This window comes from Podarcis erhardii, assembly GCF_964252035.2.
Source record: "Podarcis erhardii genome assembly, chromosome: 14".
In the NCBI taxonomy this organism is placed as follows: Eukaryota; Metazoa; Chordata; class Lepidosauria; order Squamata; family Lacertidae; genus Podarcis; species Podarcis erhardii.
Genome location: NC_138503.1, coordinates 54,641,286 through 54,652,703, shown reverse-complemented (window position 1 = coordinate 54,652,703; position 11,418 = coordinate 54,641,286). Strand labels below are relative to the sequence as shown.

Sequence of the window (11,418 nt, the reverse complement as noted above, 5' to 3'; positions counted from 1 at the left end):
GAGAGTCAAGAGCAGGTTTATTGTGGGCTTTGGGGGTCGCAGGGCGTCGTCGAGGCGGCTCCTCTGCGGCGGGCTTGGGCTTGGTGGGGCCTAGCGGTACTTGCAGGTCAGCACGGCGCCGACGCGGCCCAGGAACTTGTCCATGGAGACGAGGGTGCTGGGCTCGAGGAGCTCCTGGTGGTGGGCGGCGATGGCCACCAGGAAGCAGTGGCTCAGCAGCTGCGGGAGAGGCGGAGGGGGAGCGTTAGACGGGGCCCCGGACAGAGCGAAGCAGGGATCCCGCCCTCCCCGGAGCCCCGACGGGGAGAAGAGAGACTCACCGCGAAGTTGACGGGGTCTACGCGCATCTTCTGGGCATGCAGGTCGCTGAGCTTGTCGAGGGCGAAGGCGATGTTGTCGATGTGCGCCACGGCCTCGCCGATGGCCGCCGCGACCTTCTTGCCGTGAGCCCTGATGTCGTTGGAGCCGGGGCTCACGTCGATGTGCGCAAAGTAGGTCTTAGTGGTGGGGTGCGCCGCGAACATCCTGCGGGAAAAGGAGGAGGAGAGGAGCAGGAAGACGAGGGTCCGACTCCCGCCCGGCCCGCGGCCTCGTCCTCGGGAGAGGGTCCCTGCCCGACGGGGCGGACTTACCTGGTGAGGGCCTCGGCGCCAATGTCCCCGGCGTGGGCCTGGATCACGCTCCAAACGTGCTTCACGTGGCTCTTGTCGTCGGCGGTCAACACCATCTTGGCAGCTCAAAGTCTCGGGTGCCGTCGGAGCGCGCGCGGCCTTTTTAACGGGGGCGCCTCGCCCCGCCTGGGGCTCTCCGCCCATCAGCGCCGCCTCTGGGCACCTCCTGGAGGGGAGGGATAGGGGCCACGCCCGCAGTCTGTTACAGGGAGGGGGCGCCAACTGCCCCCATCAGCTGGCTGGGCTCCAGGCAAGCACGAGAGCGCCGCTCCTGTCCCGCCGCATCCCCGGCGTGCGGAGGCTGGCGAGGCTAACGCGGCTGCGTCTTTACAACATGGAGGAGCCGCTTCAAAGCAGCCGGGCTCAGTCGCGAAGCTCCCCAGCGGCCTGGGGCCGGCCCCGATCCCCCGATCTCCTCTATCCTAAGGTCTCTCCGTCGCTAAACCGAGCATCCACGGTGAGGGGCAGTGTACCTCTGCAAACGAAATAAAAAAATAAAAAAGCTTTCGTGTGCATGCACACTTCTTCAGATACTAAAAAGTGTGTATGCACACGAAAGCTTATACCTAGAACAAACTTAGTTGGTCTCTAAGGTGCTACTGGATTATTTTTTTAAAAAAAAATATTTCGTTTGTAGAGGTACTGCGTCAGACCAACACCTACCTGACTCTGCGAACGAGTAACAGGCGCGCCCCGGGTGGCCCTGAGGGCCCCGCTCTCAAAGCGTCCGCTGGCTTTCAAGAGCCTTTCGACAAAGTACCTCACCAACTACTCCCGAGTAAGCTTAGCAGTGAAGGAATAAGAGGAGCCGCTTTCGCTGCGGTTCCCGCATCGCAGGGGGTTGAACCAATTCCATGATTCTAAGAGCAGAGAGGTCCTCTTCCGGATCAGGAGTTGGCTAAGTTTCTGGAAGCAGGGAGAAATGGATCCGGCCGCCAATGGAGAGATGTAGAAAGTGGAGTCCCCCAAGGATCGGGACCTGTGCTTTCTATACGACCCCTAGAGTTATAGATGAGCAGCGAAGTGGCCACGTTTGCTGGAGGCGCTAAACTGTTCAGGGTCGTTGTAACCAAAGGGGATTGAAAAGCTCTACGGAAAGACCTCTCCTAACGGAGCGAATGGGCGGCAAAATGACAAAGGCAATTCATTGTAGATAAGTGTCTACAATACACGGGGGCGAAAAGTCTTAATGTCACATATGTTTATGGAGTCTGAACTGGCAGAAACTGGCCAGGATGCGCCCTCTGCGCGCGGCAGCTGTGGAAAAGGCAACCTCCGCGCTAAGGATCATTACTGACAATAAAGCTGCCCATATCATAATGCTATTATTCAGCTCTATGGGGCGACCGCAGGATATTGTTTGTAGAGCTGGTAAATGTTCAGGAAAGGGCCACAGAATGATCAAGGCGCTGGAGAGACGGCCCTATGGGGGAAAGTTGCGTGTTTGAGACTGTTTCGTTTAGAGAAAAGGCAAATAAAATGAGACATGGGGAAAGTTTATAATATTACGCACGGTCTGGAGAAAGTTTTTTCCTGCCTCTCTCACGAAACTCGAACGGGAGCCGAATGTTGGAAGATTCGGGACAGAAAGAAAGTCCTTCTTCAAGCTGCGCAAGAGTTGAACTATGGAACTCGCTGCCACAGGAGGCAGGCAAGGGGCACCAGCTTGGGCGGCTTGACAAAAAGATCGTATCAATTCATGGAGGAGGAGGAGCGGGCCTATCGAGGGCCACCAGCCACGAAGGCTCGTCTCTGCCCTCGCTCCTGGGCTCGGATCCTGCCTGCTGGTTTCCTAAGGGTACCTGGTTGGCCACTGTTGGCTTTTCTGGTGTAGCCCAGTGTCCCCTAAATATATATTATTTTCACAATAATTCCTTTTGGTACAGCCGCTTTTTTACGGATCTTCTCAATAGGCTCACTGAAAATTACATTACAAAAACTTCATTCATTCATTCTGATTTTGGGAGGGTATTGTTGGGTTGTTTTTATTTTGATTATATATATTGTGGTTTGTATGTTGATCTTTTCTGTGAACCGCCCTGAGACCTCTGGGTATAGGGCGGTATATAAAATCAATAAATCATCATCATCATCATCATCATCATCATCATTTTGCGTCCCCTCGGCTCGGTACCCTGTGCTGCTCTCCGTAGGTGTTTTGCGCCTGAGCTCCAGAGGAGGAGGTCTATGTTGACGTTGCATAACGCCATTAAAGATGACACGTGTGTGAGGGTCCCTGGGACGTGAGAACTGGGCCCCGTCAAAGCACAAAAGCCGGAGACAGGCGCACCCCGCACCCTGCAACTCCCCGCCCCACAAGCGTCAGCCCCAAAGGCTTTCCAGGGGAGGGGCGGGCCCATGCGGAGCCAAGGCGGGAGTGCCTCTGAGCAGGGGCAGAGTGCCGTCCCCTCGGAGAGGGAGAGTTTTTCTAGACGGCGGTGGGGCGGGTGCACGTGAGCAGGTGCCGAGTGGTCTGAAGCAGCTCTGGCGGGAAGGACGGGCGGCCCTCTCGCCCATCGAAGGAGTCATGCTGCTCCATGTCAAGGGCCCGGCGGGGGCGGGGGGGTACGGGTGCTGTAGGGCGGCTGGCCGTTCCCTCCCCCACTTGGGGGGCGGAGTCCTGGCCCCACGGCTGGGAGGGCGGGCGCCTCCGTCCCGGGACAGGTGTGGGCTTCGGGGCCCCACTTGAGCAGGCGGCGGTCGCCCCAGCGACCTTTCTTAGTTCTTTCCTTATTTTATTCGTATTTTTAAAAACAACTTTTAACAGGCAGCGGCCGGGCACTTCCCCGCACGATCACTTCGTTGTGTTCACTCTGAAAGCATCCGATAATCCTCCCCCCCCCCCGTAAAAGGATGCTTATTCCCAGGTGCCTCAGGGCAGCAAAAAGCAGAAAATGTGCATAGATGACTTCGCTCTTTTAAACAGGGCCAAGGGTTGGCAAGTCTCGCCCTCTGTAGTCTGCAGTATCAGAACCGTAGAAGCCGCAGAGCAAGGAGCCAGGGGTTTCCTTCATGCCAGCCCCATTCCCGCCTTCCTCTTCTCCTGCCCTCCCCAGATGTTGCTCCTCGACGGGATCCCCGGGAGAGCCCTCTCCTCGCCGAGTCAGGCTGCCTCTGAGGGTGAAGGGACCGCAGCCCTCTCCGTCGAGTTTCTGCCCGGGCTCTGCTGCGTTGGTTTAGCGAAGAACGCGGAGGACTTGGTGGGGTGGCGGTGGGGAGAAAGGGGTCTCAGCGGGCACTGGACTCCGTCTTCCCTCCCCTCCCCCCCCCGGAGGTGCCTGCGGGACGGACGGGGCTACGGGGGAGTTGGGGAGGCGGTTGTGGTGTGCGCTCCCTCGGAAGTGGACGGGAGAACTGCCGAGGCGGCGGCGGCTGTCTCTTCTCGGTCTCCCCCCCCCCCTTCCCAGCGATGCTCACTTGAGGCTTTCTCGCCCCCTTGGCGTATCTGCTCCCCCTGAGACCCCTCCCCGCGTCTCCCACGCATGGGACCCCCTCCCCACGCCAGAAAAGTCAAGGACGCCGGAGCAAGGTTCACGCATTTTATTGCTCAGTGGCACAGGGGAAGCGGAGCGCTCTAGATCCAGAGCCAAATGGCAGCTCCGAGGGGGCGGGCGGCGGGGGGCTCATCTGTACTTCTCGGTCAGCACCTCGCCCACCAGGCAGAAGAACTTGTCAAAGGCCAGGTAGACCAGGGCGTTGTAGTCTCCGCGGAGGCTGGTAGCCAGTGTCACGTGGAGGCATCTGGTCAGAAACTGCAAAGGAGAGAAAGAGAGAGGGGGGTCAGGTGGGGGCTCGGGCCAGGCGGGAGAGGGTCGAGGGAAGACCCAAGGCGCGCCCCTCCTGGCCCTCGTCCGCCCCCTCGGCGCGCTTGCCTTGAAGTTGACGGGGTCCACGCGGAGGTTGTAGGCGTGCAGGTCGCTGAGGTCGGACAGACAGCTGCGGATGTTGTCAATGCTCTTGATGGCGCTGTCGAGGGCCTTGATGACCTTCTGGCCGTGGTGGTGAATGTCGTTGGAGCCGGGGCACAGGTCGAAGTGCGGGAAGTAGATCTTGGCCTGCACGTAGACCTGGAAGAGCCTGCGGGGAGGGAAGGGGGCCGTCAGGAAAAGGGACGGGGCGGGAGGAACCAGACGGGGCTTCTCTCCCTTGGCCGCCCCCTCGAGCCTACCTGGTCAGCGCTTCGCCGCCCATATCCTCGTGCTCGGAGGCCAGTTTGGCCCAGCAGCTCTTGATCAGCTTGCACTCGTCAGCAGTCAGCCCCATCTTGGCAGCAGGCAGCAGGTCGAGTTGCTCTGTAAGTCCCAGGAGGTGGCGGAGCAGGGAGCCCTGCAGGGGCCGCCGCTTTTATAGTGGCCCGCGCTGCCCTCCTCGGCCCGCCCCCGCTTATCTTATCGCCCCGGGACTGCCGGAGAGGTCGGCTGCGCGGCGGAGCAGCCAAACCCACTAATGGCGCAAGGAGGGGCCTCGGCGACGGCGGACAGAGCTCAGCTCCCGCCTTGGCGGCCGAAAGAGCCGGTACTACGAGGGAAGAGCGTCTATGCTGAAGAAACGGCTGGATCCGTGCAGCCTCCTGTTTTCACGGTGGCCACCCAGGTGCCTCTTGCAGGAAACGCACAAGCAGGATCCGAGCACGAGAGCGCCTTCCGCTCCAAACAGCGGCTGCCCTTCAGAAGCCTTTCTGCCTCCACCGTTAGCCCTCTCTTCCATCCTGAATTTCTCGGCTCCTTGTTTATAAAGCCATCCCACTTGGACCGAGGGAGCCTTCTGCTGGGGCGCGTGGCAAGTGGGGAGAGGACACGGGACTTCAGGCGCTGCCAAAGTTCAGACGACCAAAGAAACCGGGAGGATGCCCCGAGTCTTTTCGCGACGCGGGAGAGGCCGGCGGCATATAAATCCGACCGCCCCCCACCCCCCGATTTCATGGCCTCGCAGGTCCCCATCCCAAAATCAAACACGCAGGGGATTTACGGTATCCGTCTAAAAAAACTCTCGAGTCGCCCCAGTCGGTGGCATGAGGGCCACGCAGGAGACGAATTGGCGTCAGGCTGATGCGTAAAGCCCATATTGCTAAATTCAGCCGGGAAGGGAAAGGTGTTTTTCCGCTTTAGATCAGGCTGGAGAGAACTGCAGTACAGTGGTACCTCAGGTTACATACGCTTCAGGTTACACACTCCGCTAACCCAGAAATAGTGCTTCAGGTTAAGAACTTTGCTTCAGGATGAGAACAGAAATCGTGCTCCGGCGGCGCGCAGCGGCAGCAGCAGGAGGCCCTATTAGCTAAAGTGGTGCTTCAGGTTAAGAACAGTTTCAGGTTAAGTACGGACCTCCGGAACGAATTAAGTACTTAACCTGAGGTACCACTGTACGTGGTTTTTCCCTCCAACTCAGAAAAAGGGGTCGATAAATCCTTGAAAGGCAACCAGGAGACACATGCCGAGGCCGAGGATGTGTTTTCAGTCTCAGAAACGAGCTCCTCTTTCTCACACGCAGAGACCGATTCCTGGTTCTCTCCTCCCCACCAAAACCAGCCTTCATTTGTTCCTATAGCCTTAATTTGAAAGCTCTAGTTACAGATAGGTAGCCGTGTTGGTCTGCCATAGTCAAAACAAAACAAATTCCTTCCAGTAGCACCTTAAAGACCAACTAAGTCAGTTCTTGGTATGAGCTTTCGTGTGCATGCACACTGTGTATCTGAAGAAGTGTGCATGCACACGAAAGCTCATACCAAGAACTGACTTAGTTGGTCTTTAAGGTGCTACTGGAAGGAATTTGTTTTGTTTTGAAAGCTCTTGTTAAACAATTCGGGACCACAAAAAGCCCTGGTTTTGTTTTCTACAACCGAACGGTATATCATTGTTATGAAACAAACAAAGATCTATCGGAGATCTACCGCGAATCACTCAGAAGATCCCGATCTCCCCCTGCTCCCCCCAACAGACCACTTCCCCCCTCCCATCCCTCCACGTGGTTCCAGGAGGTTCTCAGCCTAGCCGTCCTCACAGGGTTGTGGTGGGGATTAAATGGTGGAGAGGAGGAGGACTGCGTAGAGCACCTAGAGATCCTTGGAAGATATTCATGAAACAAATAAATATAATATAGCAAAAAGGGAAAAGAGCATTAAAATCTCTTTGGAATTAAACATTCTGAGGACCTAACTGCACAGTACATTAAGTGAGTGGTTCTGGGGTTGTTGTTTTTTAAAGTTGATATGGGGAGGCAGTTTTGCAAAAGGACTATAGTGCTTGAGGAAAGGGAGTTTCATTTTTTGTACCACAGTCCTGGAAGGACACAGAGAGCCCAGCAACAGGTGACCTGGGAACGTCAGGCAGCCCTAGCCAGAACCAAAAGGACCTCTGGCACCTCCTGCCCTGCCGTGCTGTGCCTTGAGCCCTTGTCCAGCGCCGGGAGCCTTCTGGCGGTTCCCTCACTGCGAGAAGCCAAGTTACAGGGAACCAGGCAGAGGGCCTTCTCGGTAGTGGCACCCGCCCTGTAGCAGATAGGTAGCCGTGTTGGTCTGCCATAGTCAAAACAAAAAAATTCCTTCCAGTAGCACCTTAAAGACCAACTAAGTTAGTTCTAGGTATGAGCTTTCGTGTGCATGTATCTGAAGAAGTGTGCATGCACACGAAAGCTCATACCTAGAACTAACTTAGTTGGTCTTTAAGGTGCTACTGGAAGGAATTTTTTTGACCCGCCCTGTAGAACGCCCTCCCATCAGATGTCAAGGAAATAAACAACTATCTGATTTTAGAAGACATCTGAAGGCAGCCCTGTTTAAGGAAGTTTTAAATGTCTGATGTTTTATTGTGTTTTAAATATTCTGTTGGGAGCCACCCAGTGGCTGGGGAAACCCAGTCAGATGGGTGGGGTATAATATGATTGATCTGATTGATGGCTTTCAAGGTCAGCACCAACACTTTGAATTGCGCTCGGAAACGTACTGGGAGCCAATGCAGGTCTTTCAGGACCGATGTATATGGTCTCGGTGGCCGCTCCCAGTCACCAGAAGCGGCACACACATACCATGGACACATGCCAGGCCTGGCAACAGAGCTGCAATGGGGGCAGCAAGAGTGGGGGGAGCTGCTGGGGACCAGGTGAGCATGTTTGCCCAAGCACATTCCCTTTCTGTCTCTGGGGGGAAGAGTGTGAGGGAGGGCCAGGCAGCAGTAGTGTTCTGGATTCTTTCACACAGGGGCAATGCCAATGGCAATACTCATCAACTGGGGGTGGGTGGCCCCTCAAAATATTTTTAGGGGGTCCAAGAGCCCTCAAACCCTAGGAGTTGGTGCCCATGCACTGTGTGAAGAAGAGTTTCTCTGTCCTGAATCTCAGGTGAACAGGCAGCCGGGCACTGGCCAGCTCCAGACACTCTTGGCTGAAACTTATTTTCTCCATCCATTCAAGTCTGGGTTCAGGTCTGATTCTGGAACAGTCACCGTCAGGGACAGCCCACCCCATTTCGCCACCTGAGGCAAAAAGGGGAAGGTCTTGCAGGCTTGGTTGTGCAGTGACTTTTGGTGAGATCTCCCTGGAAGCAGCCGCCACAGCTGCAGGACCCTGGCAGTGTGGCAGCAGGCCCCGTGGGATTCTTCTGCCTGAGGCAGGCTGCTTCTTCACTTTGACTCATAGGCGGCCCAGCCTGACTGTCCTGCTGCCTCAGGTCTTTGCTGAGAGAAGGGCAGGTTGAGGGCGACCTCCCTTTGACGCCTCTCCACAGCCTTCCATGCCATTTTCCCTGACATCCTCTTCCTGAAGAGTCCTCATGAGTCGCTGTGTCGGAGGTCCTGTGCGGCTCCTCCTGGGTTGGCCAATGCCGGAAGGGAACTTAATATTTCATGGATTTATTGCCAGATGTTGTTCAGAAAAGCAGGCCTCCTGGGGAAGGGGGAGCTGCAATTCTGAGCAGAGAAGCAGGAGGGGGGGTGCTTAACGTGGGGCTACCTTTGAAGGTGACTCGGAAACTACAACTAATCCAGAATGCGGCAGCTAGACTGGTGACTGGGAGCGGCCGCCGAGACCATATAACACCGGTCTTGAAAGACCTACATTGGCTCCCAGTATGTTTCTGAGCACAATTCAAAGTGTTGGTGCTGACCTTTAAAGCCCTAAACGGCCTCAAAGGCCCAGTATACCTGAAGGAGCGTCTCCATCCCCATTGCTGAGGTCCAGCGCCGAGGGCCTTCTGGTGGTTCCCTCATTGCGAGAAGCAAAGCTACAGGGAACCAGGCAGAGGGCCTTCTCAGTAGTGGCGCCCGCCCTGTGGAACGCCCTTCCAGCAGATGTCAAAGCGATAAACAACTACCTGACATTCAGAAGACATCTTAAGGCAGCCCTGTTCAGGGAAGTTTTTAACGTGTGATATTTTACTGTATTTTTGGTTTTTATGGAAGCCGCCCAGAGTGGCTGGGGAGGCCCAGCCAGATGGGTGGGGTATAAATAATAAATTATTATTATTATTATTATTATTATTATTATTAACCCTTTCTACACCATATTCTGTTCCAGAAAGGCCCTCTCCAAAGCTGCCTTTCCAGCTGCGAGGATCCACATGTCTGTGCCCACTCTCAAACAACTGGGCTCATTAAGGGCACCTGGGGGCCTGCTTCCCTGCTGCCAATTGCCGAAGAGGCCTGTGAGTGATCACCTTTGTGTGCATCCTCCGAACTCTCCATGCCAAAATGGCAAAATTAAATGGAAAGCTCAGAAATCAAGAATACAATAACTTTAGAAAAGAATGGGAAAAGTTTATAATTTATATACGAGACCACTGTAAGCAGGTTAAAACACTGGAAGGGTTTTAATTACACTTGTAAAGTAGCACAAACTGTGGATAATTCAGAAGGAGAATGTTTGGATAAATATTGATATGCAGATGTATTTATTTTTACTAGGACCCATGGAAGGGATGGAGGGAAGTCAAGAGATTCAGAGTAATCTCAATATTTGGATGAATTGATATTCAACAATATTTGTTGAATTGATGTTTGTTGTGTGTTTATATATTCTTTAAAATCAAATATAAATATTTTTTAAAAAGATATATGTATTTATTTATTCATTCAGAGTCCTAAGTCACAAACAACCACCACAACTCCCCTTGGTTTGCCAGTCGCAATGCACACCTAGGGACGGGTGCTGCAAGTGTGCAAGTGATTAAGAGCTCCTTGTTTATTATTGTGCGGCCAAGAGGGAATCTCGCAAGCCTGAGCTTGAAGTGTAGGTTGGAAAGCCCCCCCCCCAAGAGCACAGAAATGCCTGGGTGTTTCTTGTCCTCCAAACCCCCCTGATCCCCCTCTGCACGACCCCTTTAGACACCAGGCCTGGGGCAAGGAAGGGCCCTTCCCTTTCCCCTTCTAGGGCAGCCCCTTTAGGAGTCCTCATCCCCATCCATTCTGCTGCTGATTTCCTTCCCAGTGAAGAACTGGACTCTTTGGCCGGCAGAAAGAGCCAGAGTCGCTGGAGGCCCGAAGGAGGGAGCTGCCCCCAAAGTCCCCCCCCCCCTCAGCTATCTCCTCAGAGACACAGCCTGCCTTATCCTCCAGCTTGCAGGGGGTGGCCAGGCTGATAGGAGGAGGAGGAGAAGGAGCCTGGGCTCTCAGCTCATCCCCATCTCTCTGTGCAGAAAGCCACCCTGGCCTCATCCTGAGGGATGCTCCTGCCTTCTCACCCAACTGGCAGGCACGGACTCTGCGCTCCCTGCTGCTTCGGGTGCAGAGAGATGTCTTTCGTGGAGGCAGCGGAGCTCTGCTTCAGGGAAGAACCCAGGAGGGCAGGATCCGTTCCTCAGTCTGTCCAGTGCTGCTCTGACTGCCTCTTAAGCAGACAGGAGAATACATCGCAGTGAAAGAATTAATTAAAAATCCACCCAAGTCCATTTTTGCTGACTGCATTGCGGTTCCTTGTTTTTCTGACCACACAGGCATTGTCCTCCCAGACTTCCCTGAGGATCTCAGATGGGAACTTCTCTTCTGGGGGGCTCTGCAGTTGGGGATTCCACCTCCCCATACCATCTCCTGTAATTATTCTAGTTTCTTTAGCCTGGCAGTTAAGGGATAAAGGGTGGGGCTGGCGAGCCCCCCCCACACCCTCCCTGGGGCCCTCTTGAGCTGCTACTCTTAATGAGAACTTCCCAGACCAGACCTGGTCCTCATTTGACAGGAGCATCAAACTGAACAAAAACAGGATCTGCTTAGGAGTGTCAAGCCCAATGACCGCAGTGACTCATCTCCAGTAGGTCTGGCCCCTCATGGATCACTTGCTGATACTAAAGGCCTCCACCTCCCCACATCTGACTATGTCTCCTCCTCTCCAGGGTCCCCCCCCCCAAGCAATCTGAGACTATGCCTATGTGAAGCTAACTTCTCCACCACCCTCTTCATGCCTCTCCTGATTCTGGGAGACCAGAAGGGAGGAGAGATTGTTGCAGCAGGAGAGGGAGACCCCTGTGCCTCTTCACCAGGTGGACTCATCTCTGCCTCTTGGCCTCCCTCCTCTCCTGTTTCAGCTTCTGCCTCTGATTCTGGACTTCTCCTCTCTGCCACAGACTTTCCCAGCTCGCTAAACCCTGTTACCTCTTCCGCTTCCAACACCTCCTCTTCCAAGCCTCCTCCCTCTTGCCAGTCATGTTGTCCCACCACCAGTCCCTGGGCTCTGAGCCTTCTTCCCTTGAGGGTTCCCCAGCTGGTTCCTTCCATCATTCTTCTGCATCCAACCAGTTCATGGCATCATTCATGAGCCAGAAGAT

The 11,418-nt window shown here is 54.9% G+C and overlaps 2 protein-coding genes across 2 annotated transcripts; both read right to left on the bottom strand.

Annotated features, from left to right (window-relative positions):
* On the bottom strand, window positions 1-791 carry LOC309329588 (hemoglobin subunit alpha-A-like). The gene is made up of 3 exons (XM_081840511.1): window positions 633-791; window positions 321-525; window positions 1-219 (listed from the first exon to the last, which is right to left on the bottom strand). The coding sequence occupies exons 1-3, from the start codon at window positions 725-727 to the stop codon at window positions 91-93; spliced, it is 429 nt and encodes a 142-aa protein (XP_081696637.1). The 5' UTR covers window positions 728-791; the 3' UTR covers window positions 1-90.
* Window positions 792-4,199: 3,408 nt separating this feature from the next.
* LOC309329568 (hemoglobin subunit alpha-D-like) lies at window positions 4,200-5,004 on the bottom strand. The gene is made up of 3 exons (XM_081840472.1): window positions 4,840-5,004; window positions 4,544-4,748; window positions 4,200-4,423 (listed from the first exon to the last, which is right to left on the bottom strand). The coding sequence occupies exons 1-3, from the start codon at window positions 4,932-4,934 to the stop codon at window positions 4,295-4,297; spliced, it is 429 nt and encodes a 142-aa protein (XP_081696598.1). The 5' UTR covers window positions 4,935-5,004; the 3' UTR covers window positions 4,200-4,294.
* Between the last annotated feature and the right edge of the window lie 6,414 nt (window positions 5,005-11,418).

What these genes read in the sequence shown, in the direction of transcription:
- LOC309329588 (XM_081840511.1), bottom strand. Translation starts at nt 727, where the DNA reads ATGGTGTTGACCGCCGACGACAAGAGCCACGTGAAGCACGTTTGGAGC. An exon ending in GGCGCCGAGGCCCTCACCAG is followed by an intron (nt 526 to 632) that starts GTAAGTCCGCCC and finishes CTTTTCCCGCAG; the next exon opens with GATGTTCGCGGCGCACCCCA. An exon ending in TAGACCCCGTCAACTTCGCG is followed by an intron (nt 220 to 320) that starts GTGAGTCTCTCT and finishes CCTCTCCCGCAG; the next exon opens with CTGCTGAGCCACTGCTTCCT.
- LOC309329568 (XM_081840472.1), bottom strand. Translation starts at nt 4,934, where the DNA reads ATGGGGCTGACTGCTGACGAGTGCAAGCTGATCAAGAGCTGCTGGGCC. An exon ending in GGCGGCGAAGCGCTGACCAG is followed by an intron (nt 4,749 to 4,839) that starts GTAGGCTCGAGG and finishes CCCTCCCCGCAG; the next exon opens with GCTCTTCCAGGTCTACGTGC. An exon ending in TGGACCCCGTCAACTTCAAG is followed by an intron (nt 4,424 to 4,543) that starts GCAAGCGCGCCG and finishes TCTCCTTTGCAG; the next exon opens with TTTCTGACCAGATGCCTCCA.